The sequence below is a fragment of the Myotis lucifugus genome, unplaced genomic scaffold (genome assembly GCF_000147115.1).
Source record: "Myotis lucifugus unplaced genomic scaffold, Myoluc2.0 scaffold_1361, whole genome shotgun sequence".
NCBI classification, from domain to species: domain Eukaryota; kingdom Metazoa; phylum Chordata; class Mammalia; order Chiroptera; family Vespertilionidae; genus Myotis; species Myotis lucifugus.
In genome coordinates this window covers 46,559-64,424 of record NW_005872409.1, presented here as the reverse complement: position 1 = coordinate 64,424, position 17,866 = coordinate 46,559, and the positions used below count along the sequence as shown (strand labels likewise).

Here is a 17,866-nt window from a genome sequence, read left to right as displayed (position 1 = left end):
GTCATGCGGGGTATTGGGAAAAGGCTTCAATTAGCAATACCCGCGCCTCGGATAAACCTCATTGCCCCTGCGCAAAGCTCAGGCCCCCCTTTGGAACCAGGGAATTCCTGGTTCCCACACAGCCTCCCACCGCGGACACCATGCTCTCCGTACACTGCACTCTAACCTGAGTCTGCCTCGTGCCGCCCTCCTCTCCCTTTTCCACCCGCAAGGTGGGTTTTAGCTCCACCTCACACTGAGCCGTGTGGCTGCCTCCCAGGAGCGTCCTGGCACCCATGGTTCTCAGACCCCGACCCTCCCCTCCCTCAGGTCTCAGTTTAAACATCCGCTGGATCCTGAGAGGTTTCCCACCTCCACCCATTCCTGTTTCACTACAGTCCTTTCTCATCAGAGAACATTTCATGCATTTGTTTTGTTTCTTGTCTGTCCCCCACCCCCTCCCCGGACTGCCAGCTCCTTAAGGGCAGGGCCCTGGCACCACCCGGGCCGGTACACTTGTTGAATGAATGAATGGTAAACCTTTGGGCTTCAAAAGCAAACCTGAGGTTCAACTACTTATTCACTTATCGTTCGCTCATCGTTCAGCTTCAGTAAAGCATTCCTGCGACTTCTCACGAACACTAAGCACATTCTGGGGGTCTCCCATTCTGACCTCCTCTGCAGACTCCTCACATTTCCTGGGCGGTGTCAGGGGCGAGACCTCTTGTGCCCCAGCAAATGCCCCTCGGGACTCACTCAGTCACGCCCGAGGCTCCCGGCGTCTCCGCCTGGATCAGCTCCACCGTATACGAGTCCACAGGATTCAGGTTCCCAGACTCCCAGCAAATCAGCGCAGCCTCCTCACAGCTCCTCACCTCTTTGCTCTTTATAACGGGGGGAGAAGGTGCTAAACGCAAGGAAAGGGAGAGGTGAGCCACCGTTCTGTTCACACCCAGTCGCCTGGTCCAGAGCACGGACAGCATCACAACAACACTTTCCACAAGACATTCAGGACCATGAAAAGCAAACCAGGTGCCGTAGACTGTGTGAATTTCAGCAAATTCATGTGCTGAAACCTCCCCAGTGTGATGGCATCTGGAGTCTTGGGGGGAGGGGTTGTCATGAGGTTGGAGGGGTTATTATAGAAGAGAACAAAAGAGCTCCTTTGCCCCTTTCCTCACGGAGGACACAGCTGCCTATGGACCAGGACGGAAACTCCCATCTCAGAGTGTGAGAGGTTAAGAGTCTGGGTTTCTAAGCCGCCTGCTGGTCTGTAGTTCTGTTACAGCAGCCGGAACAGGCGCCAGGAATCCCTTTGGGTGGACAAGGACTGGAGGAGGGCTGCGAGGTTCAACCGGCCCTGTGACTGAGAACAGCAATGCTTTTTTTTTTTTTTTTAAATATGTTTTATTGATTTTTTTATAGACAGGAAGGGAAAGGGAGAGGGATAGAGTGTTTGAAACATCGATGAGAGGAACATCGATCAGCTGCCTTCTGTACACCCCCCACTGGGGATGTGCCCGCAACCAAGGTACATGCCCTTGACCAGAATCGAACCTGGGACCCTTCAGTCCGCAGGCTGACACTCTATCCACTGAGCCACACCGGTTAGGGCAAAGCAGTGCTTTTTGACCTTTTGAGACCAACTACGAGGAAACGTCCCTGCCGTATCGGGCATGTGGATTTGGTGTATTAGATAAAAAGAAAAAAATACACAGCTACCCCCGTCCATCCAAATGAAATCAAGATCCCGCCACACCAAGGAAGCCGTGACTCGTGTGTGCCTCGAAGGAACAAGGGCTTCAGTACCTGTCATGTACACTGCACACTCGCTGGCGGGGCTGAGACCAGCCCTGTTCTGAGCTGTGACCCGAAACTCATACTGAGTATTTGGCACAAGGTTTGCCACTGAGCAGTACGTCTCCTTGACGGTCACTGTAGACTCTGGAAAGAAAAGAAAAAAGAATTCAACCCTAAAACAGGCCAGTGGCTCCTATTCATTGTGCCCTCGCTCATCACTGCTTAAACTCACTCTTACTTTCCTCAAGATGCCCCTCCTTTGCCGGTCCCTGGGCAGAACCCTCCTCTCCTTTGGCACTCAGGACTCTCCCCTGCACAAGGACCAGAGCTCTGGGCAGGAGCCTAGGGACTGGATCCTCATCCTGGTGCCACTATAACTCACGCTGTCTCCATGGACAGCTCACTTCTCTCTGGGTCTCAGTTTCTTTATCCACAAAATGGGTGTCTCCAAGTCCCTTTCCCACATTCTCACTCTGACCCCATGCACATAGGACAATCCCTGCCAGGCTGGCCGATCCGATTCCTTCAGAGGCTTAGCGGGGCCTCCTCTGTTGCCTGACCCTCTCCGCTCAGCAGGAAATGGCTTGTCTGTTATGGGGGGAGGCAGCTACCCAACCCTCCACATCAGTCTGTTCCATTTCCCTGGGAAGAGGCTGGATCAAGAGCTGCCCACAGCCCTAGCCGGTGTGGCTCAGTGGATAGAGCATCAGCCTGTGGACTGAAGGGTCCTAGGTTCAATTCTGGTCAAGGGCACATGCCCGGGTTGTGGCTCGATCACCAGTAGGGACGTGCAGGAGCAGCCGATCAATGATTGTCTCTCATCATTGATGTTTCTATCTCTCTCTCCCTCTTCCTTCCTCCCTATAATTAATACAAATATTAAAAAAAAAAAAAGAACTGCCTACAGTCAAATGGGGGTCTACAGTTTCTCCCACACAGGGCTGCTCCGAGGATAGCCAGCCGCCCTCACAGGCCAGGCCCTGCTAGGACCCGCCAGCCCAGTTGGGCCTCCTCCAGCAGGGGTGCCCCACCTCCTGCACACAGTGCGGCCAGAGCCTTGTCCCGAGGACAATGCTGACCACAACGTGCAGATGCCCTCCAGACACGTCAGCCTGGCCCTCCAGACACGTCAGCCTGGCCCGTGGTCCCCCAGTCAGGCCCCGACTTGCTTTTAGAGGCCTTTCTACCTGCTCACCTGCCAGCATCACAGCCTCTGGGTAGTTCCCAGATGGCGACCGCTCCAGGGCTGTGTGAGCAGATTTATCCCCTCCCCTCCCCTCCCCCGACTGCCAGGAAGGCAGGGCCAGGCCTCTGAGGGGGGCCATCTGGAGCGTGGCTGCTCCCGGCAGAGCCTCACCTGGGTGGTCCGTCCCAGGCGAGCCGTCCCGCACTGGCCGGTAGGACAGCTGGTAGCTCTCCACGGTGTCATCAGAGTACAAGCTCCAGCAGACGCGGACCGAGGAACCCGTGGCTGAGTTGGGGGCCTGCGGGTTTATCACCGGGGCAGAAGGAGCTAGAAAAGGAGAAGGGAGGAAAACGAACACTGATGAGGGGGCCTAAGTAGATGGGGTGGGGAGGCCCCTTTCTCGGGACCACTGATCCCCCCATGGGCTCCCATGGGCTCAGGAAATGGACGAGGGAGCCCAGAGTGGACAAGGATGGGAGGCCAAACCTCCCGACCAGGAGCTGCAGGCCACAGCCAGCGTGTCCCTTCCTGCTTGGACAAACCCGCAAGAGCCCGGAGAGGAGGGGTCGTGACAGGGACTCAGGCTGGCGTATGGTCTGCGAGTCCTGCCCTACATGTGGTCCTCTGCCCCTTCCATACCACCCGGAGGGGCGGGACAGCAGGACTCAGCACTGCTGTCTAAGAATGGCCCCGAGACTTATGACTGAGGGCCGGTATTCCGGTTTATGGTGGCAGAAAAACCTAGAAACATCCAACATCCAACAGCTGAGAATTAAACAAACATGGTTTTAAAAATGATGTTGCAGAAAAACGTATCCCTTATCACTGAGATAGAATACGCATCATAATTATTTTGTTAGGAAAAGCAGATTACAAAGCAGAATGACTCCATTTTTATCTTTAAAAAATCTGCGTAAAAAACACACCTAAAAGGAGATATACAATATTGTTCACAATGTTGCTGGTGTTGGTAAGGAGGGAAGGTGAGCCATCAAAAAAGCTGAATTCTAGTACTAGTCTCAGAAGTAATTACAAGTAATAGGTTTGAGAGCTACCTGGCACCATGCGATGTGCTGTACATATAGGACCTCATTTAATTCTCACCCTGTCCCCACGAGGCATTATCACGCCCATTTTACAGACGAGGAAACCAAGGCTCAGAGTGGTTAGGTAAGTTGTCTAGGGTTACACAGCGAGGAAGTGGCAAGCTTGGGCTTCTTGCCCACTCCACAGGATTCCAAAGCTCATCTCGTAACCTCTATGCTGGTTACGGAAATAAAACTCAGGCTCCTTGTTTGGTGAAGGTGTTGATGAAGTGGGGCACGCTACGAATGGAAACTACTTCGAGGCTTCCCTGAGCCAGGTGTTGGCACTCGGAGAGTGAGGGTGGGCACTCAGCTGGGGAGGTCAGCCTCTGTTCTCACCCTTACAAGCCATGAAGACAGAAACATGAAGCTAGAGGGGAAATACTTTTCTAAGTCTTCGTGTTATTTCTAGCCATCCACGTTTCTACCTCAACGCTCAGGGAACGGACGTGCTGGGACGCCCCGCCCGGGGTAGATGAGCACCTGGGATGGTGTTGATGGAGCCCAGCAGCTGCTCCACGTCAGAGAAGTCCAAGGTCTGGTCCTCCAAGGCAGGCTGTGCGGAGATTTCCACGTCGGTTTTTGTTTCCAGGAATTTCCTGAGTCTGTTGGTATTAAAAGACATGCTAGTAAGACGGGAGAGGCATCCTCCTCAGTGTCTCTTTAGTGTGCTGGGCCACTAGTAACACATGAAGAGGGTTTTGCTGCTTCGATGGCTGACCTAGCAGGGCACCAATGGGGATGGGTGGGTCTGGTCTGTCCACGAGGGGGAAGGGGAGGGGAGACATGCAGCAAACCCCAGATCCACACCCTCTGAAGACCCCTCTGGTGCTAACCTGGGAGCTCCCTCCCACACCACCCGCAGCCCCAGACATACAGACTCCCTGGGGTTCCCTCTCCACAGGCCACATGCCCTCAGCTTGCCCACCGTGCAGTGGGGCTCTGGGTCTCCTTATACCTGCTTCCTGGCAGTCACAGGCTTTGAGTGGCAGGGGCAGAACTGAAACCACATCTGTCTTTTGCCAGCACTCATGCTATTAACTCTTAACACTATTAAACTTTGTTGTTCATGTTGTTTTTAAGACACTGCCCCATTGAACTTCCTGTATGAGGAAGGTGGGTCCTAGACTGGTTGGACACCCCAGGTCATGGGGGAGCCGGAGTGAACGCCTGTCTGACTCTCTGATGTGTGTGCTTTCTGCAGCGCACGGTCTGGTCCTGGCACAGCTGGGGACTCTCTGGATCGCAGCTCCTCCAGGGGCTGCTGGCTGGGCCTCACCACACACTCCCTTCCAGCCCTGGGATTCTGAGGTTCGGTACCAGAGGGTCCCTGTCACCCCACACCGTTGTTCTGAAGCTGCCAGGGTCCAGCCCCAGCGGTCCAGGGGGTCCCAAAGGTGTGGACGGAGTCAGCGAAGAATGTTTTACACAGAGACAGCGTTCAGAACTCTCTAGCTCTCTTTAGTCTCCGTGGATCTTCCTGTGCCTGGCTGAGGCCACAGAGAAAGATCCCGAGGCAAGCTGAGCCTTTATTTTATAGTCAGAGGTAAACAAGGTATTGGTTTCCATAGTTACACTGTTCTTGTGTGTTTCACTTGTTTTTGTTCTTGCTGCACTTCCCTCAGCCTATTAGCTTCCCAGATAAGATCTAGGGGGCGTCATAAGGTCAAGCCTAAATATGCCAAGAGGACTGTGCCCTCTAAGCTGGGACTTGTTTGTGACTTTGCCAACAGGTCAGTCCGAGGTTTAACCCTATAGCGGCTCCCCACATGAAGCCAGCGCTATTATTTAACCTTAGGGGCTCACACAAAAGCTGAGACTGGGAGTAAACCACCAAGGAACAGAAGAAGAAAATACACGTGAGAACAAAAGCATTACCTGTCAGCCATAGCCACAGCATCCTAAAAAGGAGGAGAAAAGGAGACAATATAAACGTATTCAAAAACCTGGAAATTAGTAAAGAGAAAAAACCCAGCCATATCCCACGCTCTAACGCAGCCCGTGTAGTTCCTTCCACACGACCTTTGCACATTAACGTCACGCAAGCACTTTCCATGCTACGAACGGTCCCTGGGCCATCGATGGGAAAGACTGCAGAGCAGTTCCCTGGGTGGGAACTGCATCGTGTACCTCACCGATCTTCTACTGTTGGACATTCTGGTTGCCTCCCATTTCTCTCCATCATAAACAGCAGTGGGAAGGACTGCCTCACGTGTATCTCTCCCCACCTTCTGGATTATGTCTCGAGATGCAGTGGGATTGTGGGGCGAGGGGCCGCTGGTTCAGGTCTGAGCACTGAGGGCTCTAGAGGTGCCTTCCAACCAGCTTTCCAGCTCCAGTCACAGGGCCCTCGCCCAAGCACGGCTGGAAGGAGGCGCTGCTGGGCTTTGAGGGACCACGATGGGCTTAGTCAGCGTGGAGGTCACTTGTGACCAACAGGAAGCTCCAGAGGCCCAAGGCCCCGCCCCCACATCCCGGACACAACTGTCAGGAAGGGGACCGACTCTGACTGAGGAAATTCGCACAGCCCAGCTGCAGGGGGCGTGGCATCAGATTTAATTAGATTTCAAGGAAATTAAGAAATAGAGCTTTTTTTTTTTTTTGGCACATCTGAGTTTATGAGGTAAGATTTATAATTGCTGTACTTGTGACCGGGACAGTGGAGGTGACTTTATTTTTTTGTTTTGTTTTGTTAATCCTTACCTGAGGATATTTTTCCATTGATTTAAAAAATATATATATTTTATTGATTTTTTACAGAGAGGAAGGGAGAAGGATAGAGTTAGAAACATCGATGAGAGAGAAACATCAATCAGCTGCCTCCTGCACACCCCCCACTGGGGATGTGCCCGCAACCAAGGTACACGCCCTTAACTGGAATCGAACCTGGGACCCTTCAGTCCGCAGGCCGATGCTCTATCCACTGAACCAAACCTGTTAGGACTCCACTGATTTTTTTAATGTTAAACTTTGATTAATTTAACAAATATGAATAATGCTGTACACATAGATTTTACATAGCTTCACAACATTTTTTGTTAATCCTCACCCGAGGACATTTTTCCATTGATCATTTAGAGAGAGTGGAAGAGAGGAGAAGACAGAGAAACATCGATGTGAGAGAAACTCATCGATTGGTTGCCTCCTGCACATTTCCGACCAGGGCCCGGGCTGGGGAGGAGCCTGCAACCAAGGTACATGCCCTTGACCAGAATCGGAATTGTATCCAGTCCATAGGCCAACACTCTACCCACTGAGCCAAACCAGCTGGGGCTGGAGGTGACTTTTTAAAACTAGACAGCCTTCTTCCCAGAGCTCCAAGAGACGGCCAGGAAACTCAGAGCACTGCTCTGGCTCAGCCCAAGGAAGAGGAGACGGGGGGACAGACCTCCAGGCAGCCAGGGTAGGGGAACAGGGGCTCTGTGTCAGCTGAGCCATGGTGGAGGGAAGGGGACAGCTGCGTGTGAGCCCACCTGGCCACTGGCGGGTGACAACCCCCTGCCATGAACAGCCTGGAGAATCAAACGGGTGCTGACCGTAAACGTCAATTCCAACCCCTCCCGGCAGAGGGGGGCCACCGAACCCGCTCCCGCCGTAACTGTCATGTCAGCGCGTTATTTCCTCTCGCTTCCGACTGACCTTTATGAAGTCCACCTTCTCCTCATGGCAGATCTCCTCTACCGTTTCCATGAGCTCCTTACAGGTGTCCAGGTTTTCTCCACAGCTGACCAGTTGTCCGTACAAGGCCTCCAGCTTCTCTTTCTTTTTCTCCACTAGGGCTTGTATTTTCTCTTCGTATTTCTGAGCAAGTGTTTCCAAGATCTCGTTGTAGTGGGACTCAAAGTTCTGTTCTTGTCTTCCAAAATTCTCCTGCAGGACAGTGGACCTCAGTCATCATTTCAGTGCATGAGGTGTGTCAGCTAGTCATTTGGGGCATAAACATGTATCTACCCAGAGATGTTTTATTTATTTTTTATTTTTTTAAAATATATTTTATTGATTTTTTTTTACAGAGAGGAAGGGAGAGGGATAGAGAGTTAGAAACATCGATGAGAGAGAAACATCGATCTGCTGCCTCCTGCACACCCCCTACTGGGGATGAGCCCGCAACCAAGGTACATGCCCTTGACCGGAATCGAACCTGGGACCCTTCAGTCCGCAGGCCGACGATCTATTCACTGAGCCAAACTGGTTAGGGCTACCTAGAGGTGTTTTAGTCCCACCCCGTCATCTTATCTCTTGCCAGAATGCTGGGGTGGATGCAGGGGGAGCTGGGACCAGGAGTCTCCAGCTAGAACCCCAGGGATAATCCTAACAAAAACACTGCTTTCTCTCCTGCAGCATTTTGCCATCCTCCTCCTCACTCTCAAACCACCCACGTTTTCCCCACCTCCCATCACCATGACAACCAACCAAGGCAACTGATCATCAATGCTGAGTCTGCCTGCCACTGGAACGTTGGACCTCAGCAAAGAGATGTTTGCCCTGGGAGATTCCCACCTGAGCTCTCGACATCTCAGGACCCTCGCCTCCACTCTTTGGTGCGTGGATTATACAAATGCCAGGACCATGGATCTTCATATCAACGAGAGAAGGATGAAGGGAAAGGGCAATAAGGGCTGTGGCCACATGGTGCTGACTAACAGATGAGGAAAGGCAGGAAGGCGAGGGAGGGTCATGACAGTACTTATCCTGGAGCACAATGGGTGAGAAATGACCAGAGCATACCAACCCCTCGTCCCCAGGAGAGATCTGCGGCTTCTGACTGATGCCATCCTCATCAGATAACATTTCCAAACAAGAGGATCAATCATTCAGGGGTTGTTTATTGAGCACCTACTATGTGTATAAGACTTGCTCCGATGGCAGAAGAGAGGGAAAAGCAGTAGAGGCCTCCCCGGTGCTGAATGTAAAGGGAAGAGCTGAGTCCGCTGAGGTGCAGATACGCTGACCTGAGAGTGAGCTGGCCGTTCAGAGTGCAGGCAGTTTTGTCCCTCCTATTGGACTCTTACCCTTCCCACCACCAGCCTGTGCTTACAGGGGAAGGACTTACCCTCTCTGTACCTTCCCTAGGGCGTTACTGCCATAGCTCTCCTCCCTTTCAAGATTAGGGGTGAAGTGCCGAAACCGGTTTGGCTCAGTGGATAGAGCGTCGGCCTGCGGACTGAAAGGTCCCAGGTTCGATTCCGGTCAAGGGCATGTACCTGGGTTGCAGACACATCCCCAGTGGGAGATGTGCAGGAGGCGGCTGATCGATGTTTCTCTCTCATCGATGTTTCTAACTATCTCTCTCCCTTCTTCTCTGTAAAAAATCAATAAAATATATTTAAAAAAAAAAAGATTAGGGGTGAAGAGAAATAGACCTGGGGCTTTGTTAACTCATAGAAGGTGCTCCTGTTGGTTCAGCCTGAGGTGCATTAGCGAAGCAGAGCATCCACATGAAGGGAGGGGAGACGGGAAGCCCCAGGTCCTCAGTCCTGGTCTACTCATGAGGACGGCACCACAGCTGGTATCTATACTGCGTACCTACGGCACACCCAGGGCTGTGTGTGTTTGGGGATAGACACTGAAACTTACTGATCTTATGAGAAATGGGTACCAGCTGAGAAAAGGAACACTCATCAATGACAGGATGGGGGTCTGCAAAACCTTGTCAAGGTCGGCGCATGCAAGAGTCCCGCCTTGTAGTCAAACTGGAGATAAAGAGGCAGAAGACACAGCCTCCTCACCGAGAGCTTAGTTCTGTGGGGATGCTGCCAGGTTAATCGGTTCCATGAGGTATATGCCCAGGGGGTTGGGGGAGGGCAGGGGGCAGGGGACAGGGCGAAAGTGACACCACGTGCTCTAAGAACACAAATTCTCCACCTCATACTGGACACGGCTGCTGCCCCGGATGGTGCTGGACGAAGCAGCATGTGTCTGACGGGCTCATCTGCGTGCTCTTACCTCCACCGTGATGAAAACCTCCTCTAGGTGACTGGCAAAGTTTTCCATCTCAATAATCTGCTTTTCCAGCCTGTACATGTTTTTGTGAATTTCATCCTATCAAACAGAGGATCGCAAGACGTTAATGCTACATCCTTCCTCCCCTTCTGCGGAAGGCACGTGAGAGTTACTCCCGGCCTGATTACTTGAGCAGATGCAATGGCAAGAGAAAGAAGAACTAGCGAGAGCCGCTTACCTTGGCGCTTTCCAGGGCTTTACTGAGGGGGGTCACCTCGTGCTCTTTGTGCTCATCCAGAACCTTCTCCGACGCTCTTATTGGAGTTTTGCAAGTGACACAGAAGACGTCAGGAGCTTCCTCCTCGTCCTCCTCCTCTGGGATGACATAGCACTCGTACTCCTCGCTGGCCCGGCCGTGTGTGTACCTGTAGGCCTCCCGCAGGTCCTGGCACTGGCTCTCAGAGCCCCACCCTCCGAAGCTCAGGTCTTCAGCCTCTGCTGCCTCTCCACTAAGTCTCCAGTCTCTCTGCTCCACGGCTGGTTCTCTCCCCGCCACCATGTAAGCAGGATATTCCGAAACCTCTATCCTGGGCATGTTTTCGTTAACAAACTCGTCCCCTAATTCATCATCATCTTCGAGTCCATATAAATGGACAAGTTCATCCACTTCCTCTTCGAGGTCTCTTTGAGACATACCTCTTGCGGCCCCTCTTGGCTCACTGGTCATTTCAGCTCGGATGACTTCTCAGCCGACTGTGTTCTTCCAGGAAGATCTACAGTCTGTCTCCAGAGTCATACGGACCTAGGGGATACTAGCAGAAGTCCCTGGGGCAGAAGACCTGTCCCTGTTCTGGCCCCCTCCCTGGGCTTCCTCCACCGTTGCCCTGGCAGCCCTGGGCAGCACCTCTGCACGACAAGGATCCTTTCCTGGACTGTGAGCAGTGGATACCCTGGGTCCTAGAACACAGAGAAAAGGAAAACACTCGTTTCTGAGAGGATCAATGCAGGAGGTGGTCATCAGATCGGGCTCACCTCATTCACAATTTTTAAAAATCTTCTGAACAGCTCAGTTGTGGGTTTACTTTGAACCATCTGTAAAGAAGGGTGTGCACAAGCAAAAAATGTTTGAAGACCATGGATCCATGCACACAGAAAGAATGATCATTTTTGTTTAGAGAAGCAGGCTTTTTCACATTTAACTGAATGTCACAAACAGGTACAGCTGATGTGCAGATAGTGGCCTCAATTTCCATCCACCATATTTATTGTATTACGGTAACTAACCTGCACAAATATTTTAACAACAACATATTCCTACATAAAACTAGGAATTATGTGAGCTGCTTATCTTATTCCCTAGTATTTTTTTTAAATTGACTTTATTGAAATATAATTTACATGCCGTAAAATTTACCTGTTTTAAGTGCACAGTTCAGTATCTTTTAGTAAATACCCTCAAGTTATGCAACCATTATCACAATCCAGCTCCTAAGGCCCCTTTTAAAATACTGTGGTAAACCCAATGGTTTTAAAAAAACAAACTAATATTATTAAACCACTCCAACATGACATATATGAAATAGGTTTCAGAGGAAAATAACAAAAGCAAAAATAATTTTTAAGATACAGTTTAGCACTTTCTCCCCCTAGCCATAACTTTTATATCCAAATGGCTTCTTAGCTAAATATTCAGAATTTGGGGGGAAAAGGAACATTAATAATAAATTGGCATTTTACAAATGATGATACTGAGGCTTAGAGAAATGAAGTAATTAATCACAGTCTATAATGACTATATTGGCTAAATAGCTTCTACTCTATGTCATAAGCTACAGTTAAACATAAAAAGACTTTTGCAAGTCTTCTATGGGAGGTGTGTCCCTGTGCTTTAATTAGAAAAGTCCTCCCCAAAAATGTTTTTTTAAAATCTTTTTATGGGTCATGGATGCCCCTGAGAATCTACTGAAAGCTGTGAATTCTCTCCCCAGAAGTGAGCCCATTAGGGCACAAACAGTTTTGCTATCTTTTCAGAACTCAGCCCTGTAGCCCCGAGCAATTCCCGAACCACAGCTACAGAAACCTGCTGGAGAGTGCTGGCTGTACTGTGACACAAAATGGTTCAAATCAGCTTTACAGGCGCAGCCCAAACCCAACATCTTCCCATGGGAGCAGGGGGCATGCCTAACAGTGAGACAGGATGACAATGCTTTTGTCAGTATTTGCACCAGAGCATGGAATTGCGCTGTGTCAGCATGTACACGTAGGGTTCCAAACTGTTCTAGCAAGCAGACCCCTGCACTAAAAATACCCTCAAGACACCTGGCAAGAGTCCCCAGCCTCAGAGCGTCATGTCCTGTCCCCACCCCACGTTCAGTGAAGGCGGATCCCTGCCACCAGAAGGCACAGAAAGCGTTCACCCCTTATTGTAGTTTACACGTCTGCAATACCCAACACTCGCTCTTCCCACAAAAAAGGAAATACGTTGCATTAACATTGTGGCCTTAAATTAGTGGGTTTCAATAACACAACTAGCATTAGAATATCACCACAAAACTTGCCTGTTAATTTAAGTGTCCATGAGCTCTTCATTTAACACCGAGGCCGTGGGTAACTGCTAGAAAACTGCACCCGGGTTCAGCAGGGTTTTCCTCCCGGTGACCTCTGCGTGCCCGTGAGCTGCCCCTGCCTGTTACACCCGGGTTCTGCAAGGGGGCAGCGAAGGCGACAGAAACACCAGCTGGCTCCGGCTGCAAATAGCAACAGGCCTGCTGTGAGTGAAAGCCCAAATATAGACCTGCCCAGGCTGTCCTGCCACTTCTGCTCAAGTGTCACCGAGAGAGGTCACATGTGGACCCGAGTTACTTCTTACTATGGGGCTTGGAGTCCTGTGGTTCCACCAAGGGACTCAGATGGCTGTTCATGTGCAGAGGGCTGGGGCAGGAGGGCAGCCTCGGCCACGCAGAGCACTGCTGAGAGCCCTCATGCTTTGCACCGTCCACCCGGGCTGAAGGTCTTTTTCCAAAGTGTTTTGAACAAGCACAGCTCTAAAGGCAATCAAACGCAACTAAATTTTTCCTTGCACTATTCCTTTAACATCTACTCAAGGTGCGACTTGTTCCCCACTCTGGATAAAAATCCGGCAGACTCATGATTTTCTGCTCTCTCTTGAGTCACACACTGTCCTGGGGGCCTAGTCTCCATTCAGCAGTTAAACGTACAGTTCAATACATTAATCAGTCACACTGAGCTCGGCCGGCGTGGCTCAGTGAGGTCGACCTATGAACCAGGAGGTCACGGTTCGATTCCCGGTCAGGGCACATGCCTGGGTTGCAGGCTCCATCCCCAGTAGGGAGCATGCAGGAGGCAGCCAATCGATTCTCTCTCATCATTGATGTTTCTATCTCCCTCTCCCTCTCTCTCTGAAATCAATAAAAATGTATTTTTTAAAAAAGGCACAAGAGTTTAGCCAGCATCAAAATCTCCCTTCCCCAGGTGGCGTCTCCAGCTGTCAGTCTGCCCTGAGAAAGGAGGGATGAGGTGGCCGGTTCTCCCACACCTCCTCCCTGAGGTTTGGAGGTCAGGGCAGAGGAGCTAAGGTGCTAAGACAGCTCCTATTTGAGCTGGCGTCACACGGGTGCAGCGGCAGGCTCTGTGGGGCTGGCAGAAGCTTAGCGCTCTCCATCTCTCCCTCTCCCGAGAAGTAACTGTACTTCTCTGGTTTCCCACTCCGGACACCTCTCCCCCGAAGTTCCCACAACCAGCTGAGTAACCCTCTATTCCAGGGGGTCCCTTGCAGTCCTCCCCCAAGCCCTGGTGGGCCACCTCTCACAGGAGGTCTCCTCACCCATGCAGCTGGTTCTCTTAGGCAGGACCCAGGTGACTCGTTGCTGGCTCTGGCTTCCTGCTGGCCCACGTCTGGATCTTGGGGAGTCGGCCCCATCCTTGGTCCCGGCAAACTGTAGGAAGCAGATGTCCCGGTGCAGCCACCTCCCCTGGTTCTGCCACTGAAGCAGCCAATCCTCCAGCCTCAGGCCACCACTGGCCCACCTGCAGGAAAGACAGTGAGCTCTCTGAAGGGTCCCTCTGCAGACCCCTCACTGAGCTTAGGGGTCAAGGGTGGGACTTCCGCCCGGCCGGTGTGGCTCAGTGGTTGAGCAGCGACCAATGAACCAGGAGGTCACAGTTCGATTCCGGGCTTGATCCCCAGTAGGAGCATGCAGGAGGCAGCTGATTAATGATTTGCTCTCATCATTGAGGTTCTATCTCTCGCTCCCTCTCCTTTCCTCTCTGAAATCAATCAAAAAATATTTTTTTAAAAAAAGAGGTGGGACTTTCAACTCTTCCCCCAGCCCAACAACAGCTCTTTTCAGAGAAATTGCTCCACCAGTCTCTTGACCAGCCGTGGGCAAAGTACGGCCCGCGGCCTGCGCGTTTGAAATGAATAAAACTAAAAAAAAAAAAAAAAAGACCGTACCCTTTTATGTAATGATGTTTACTTTGAATTTATATTAGTTCACACAAACACTCCATCCATGCTTTTGTTCCGGCCCTCCGGTCCAGTTTAAGAACCCATTGTGGCCCTCGAGTCAAAAAGTTTGCCCACCCCTGCTCTTGACCCTGGTCCTGTTTTCGATTGGCTGAGAGCATGAATCAGGTTCTGGACCATTGCCTTTCGAAGTCTGCAAATGGTGATTTGATCTCAGAATTTTATACCTACTGCTTTTTGGGACCTCAATAAAAAATCCCATTTAAACAATACCATTACTGCAGGGTATCTATCATATAAGAATTTAGAAGCAAGATAAAATATCAAAAGCAAAGAAAAATATTTAAATTAACTGTGCAAACCTGTCTGCACAACAATGTTCATTACAGAACTGTCTATTGACAGAAAATTTGAAATAAATCTGTTTATTATGGGGAATTCATTAAATAAGTCACAATAGTCAATTCAATATTAACAAGTATTAAGAATAACAATGTAGATGCCAGTTTTTTAAATATATTTTTTTTGTTGATTTCAGAGAGGAAGGAAGAGGGAGAGAGAGATGGAAACATCAATGATGAGAGAGAATCATTGATCGGCTGCCTCTTGCATGCCCCACACTGGGGATCGAGCCCGCAACCCGGACATGTGCCCTGAGTGGGACTCAAATTGTGACCGCCAAGTTCATAGGTCAACACTCAACCACTGAGCCGCGCTGCCGGGCTGATACCAATTTTTTTAAATGTGGAAAATGCCCACAGTATGTTTGTAAGTAGAAGAGTATACAAAATATAATTACAGTATAGTTATGAATACATGTAAGTATGTATAAATTCATACACACACATAAAATGAGGTTTATTTCTTTTGAACTATTTTGCTTTTTTATAGCTTTGATCGTGTCTATTTCATAGTAAATATTTGTACCTTCTGTTAAGTTTTAAAAGTCTTTTTTACTTGTAAAATAACATGATATCTGGCTTATAAATAAGTAAATTCTACAAAAGAATCATAAAGTGAGTATAAACTAGTTGTCCGTCCTGGTAACAACAATTATTAGGTTTGGTGTGTATTTTTCCAAATTTTTTTTTCTAAGAAGATACAAACTTATCCCCCTCTCTCACACACAAAGTAGAACTTTTATAATTAGAAAGTCTGCTAGTTTCATTTTGAAAAAGCAAATTAGAACCCTAGTTCATCTGGCTCAGTGGATAGAGGGTCGGCCTAGGGACTGAAGGGTCCCAGGTTCGATTCCAGTCCAGGGCACATGCCCGGGTTATGGGCTCGAACCCCAGTGGGGGGCGTGCAGAAGGCAGCCAAACAATGATTCTCTCTCATCACTGGTGTTTCTATCTCTCTCTCCCTCTCCCTTCCTCTCTGAAATCAATAAAAATATATTTAAAAAGGAAAAGCAAATTAGAAAAACTGCTAGAAAGGATAAAATAGAGAACAAATACAGTAAAAAGACATTATAAAAATACTTTAAAAGATATTTAAACAGACTAATAAAGAATTACAAATAAATCATATTAGCTAAAGTAATATATTAAAAATAGTCTTGAGGGGAAAAAAATCACTTCGCTACAAGCTTCTCTCTCCAAGAGGCCTGGGTGACAGTGAGAGCTGCAGTTCTGAGTCCAAGAACCATATTCCACCCACACAGGCACTGAAGTGGGGGGCCCCCGCCTTCAGACAGGCAACTTTAGAGCTTGGGATCATCTTCAGGGGGAGACATGTCCCAACATCAGCTTCAGCCTCGTCCTGTTTTGTTTGTTTTCGCTAAGGCTTCCCTTGAATGTAACAGTAAGTGCAAATCTGATTCCATGGCTGTCCCAGCTCAAAACCTTCAAAAGCTGCTTCCCTGGTTCCTGAATCAAGCCCCCCCAAACCTTGATTTGGTGAAGGGTTCCAATCCCGGCTCCCTGGGCACGTGCCCACCCCTCATACCTCGCCCAGTGCACTCACAGGTTGGGAGCTGGCGGGTACGTACCTGGGCAGAGACCAGGGCTGTCCTCTTCCCTGCTGCATGAACAGGTCCAGCTCCACCCCACACTCCACCTCACATGCAAACTTCATGTCCCGATTTCTTACACAGGTCTTCAGGAGTCAGGGGGGTCTTATTTAGCCCTAGTGTCTCTATATCTTGCGACAAGTTTCTTTCGCAGACATAGCACATGGGTCTATTTAAAACAAAAGACAAAGATTCTTTTCATTTATTTATTAATTAAATATATCTTTATTGATTTCAGAGAGGAAGGGAGAGGGAGAGAGAAACATCTTCTATAATAATAAAAGTGTAATATGCTAATTAGACCGGAGGGCGGGGGAGGGGAGGGGGGGCTGCAAGAGCAGAGCCCCTTGCACACATTTCGGGGCATCGGGCCTCTAGTCGATGATGAGTCATTGATGGCTGCCTCCTGCACGCCCCGCAGTGGGAATCCACCCCGCAACCCGGGCATGTGCCCCGACCGGGAATCGAACCGTGACCTCCTGGTTCATAGGTCCATGCTCAACCACTGGGCCAAGCTGGGCCGGGCAGGGTTATCTTTTTAGATGCCCCCTCTGCCCCACCCCAAAACAGGTACACAGCAGACCCTCCCGAATAGCCTGTTGAATTGATAAATCTGTGGCTCGCATCCAGTGGTTGGCGCTCAATAAATAACTCACGTTTAATTTAACGCTTGGTCTCTCCGGGAAGTCTGCGCCTTTGAGAGCTCCTAGGAACCATCAATTCACTGAAACCCCGACGCAAAGAAGACGGACTCAGCTGGGGCCCGGTGTTCAAAGGTTCACAGCAACTCGCTCACATTTGACGAATTCCTTCTCCACGTCAGTGTGTGCAAAGGTGGGGAAGGCGAGGCCAGTTGGGAATTCCCCGGCTCGCGACGAGGTTGCGTCACAGACGGACTCCGAAAGCCGGCCCCAGGAAACCATCTGGCCTTCTCATTGGTTGCCGCGGACCCGCCCACTGGGAACCGGCCAATCCCGGACGCCGCTGGAAGCCTCCCAGCCGCACACAGCCAATCAGAAGCAGCGCAGGAGGAGCAGCGGCGGGCGCTGACGCGATGACGGGCCAGCGAAAAATGTCGCTGCGCGGACGGTCCTGTCGAGGGGCTGAGAGGCGGCCGGGCCGCTGACCGTCGGCCATGGAGGACGAGCAGCCCGACAGCCTGGAGGGATGGGTGCCGGTCTCGCGAGGACCTGTTCCCCGAGCCCGAGCGGCACCAGCTGCGCTTCCTCGTGGGCCTGGAACGACGCGGAGGACAAATTTCGCCGGTGACCTGTCACGACCGTACGGCGCAGCGGCAGCGGCGGCGCAAAGGGAAGCCGGCCGGGACTTCCGCCCAGCTGGGGCCGGCCTGCTTCTCGGGCCGCCGGGTTCCGCGG

General features: G+C 50.6%; 2 protein-coding genes across 3 annotated transcripts in view; one reads left to right on the top strand and one right to left on the bottom strand.

Annotated features, from left to right (window-relative positions):
• Positions 1 to 430: 430 nt before the first annotated feature.
• On the bottom strand, positions 431 to 16,658 carry LOC102427003 (fibronectin type III and SPRY domain-containing protein 2-like). Of its 2 annotated transcripts, XM_014449704.2 has the most exons (9): positions 16,470 to 16,657; positions 10,232 to 10,950; positions 9,997 to 10,092; positions 7,690 to 7,920; positions 5,929 to 5,951; positions 4,534 to 4,655; positions 3,137 to 3,292; positions 1,789 to 1,923; positions 435 to 886 (listed from the first exon to the last, which is right to left on the bottom strand). In XM_014449704.2, the coding sequence occupies exons 2-9, from the start codon at positions 10,718 to 10,720 to the stop codon at positions 732 to 734; spliced, it is 1,407 nt and encodes a 468-aa protein (XP_014305190.1). In that variant the 5' UTR covers positions 10,721 to 10,950; positions 16,470 to 16,657; the 3' UTR covers positions 435 to 731. The 2 variants fall into 2 exon arrangements, with proteins under 2 accessions (XP_023604173.1, XP_014305190.1); XM_023748405.1 differs by lacking the exon at positions 7,690 to 7,920 and having other exon boundaries at positions 431 to 886; positions 16,470 to 16,658.
• A 967-nt stretch (positions 16,659 to 17,625) lies between these two features.
• Positions 17,626 to 17,866, top strand: part of WHAMM (WAS protein homolog associated with actin, golgi membranes and microtubules) — a 19,221-nt gene continuing 18,980 nt past the window's right edge. Inside the window, exon 1 of the mRNA XM_014449702.2 lies at positions 17,626 to 17,661. Within this exon, the coding sequence (XP_014305188.2) occupies positions 17,626 to 17,661 (36 nt within the window). The remainder of the gene's footprint in view (positions 17,662 to 17,866) is intronic.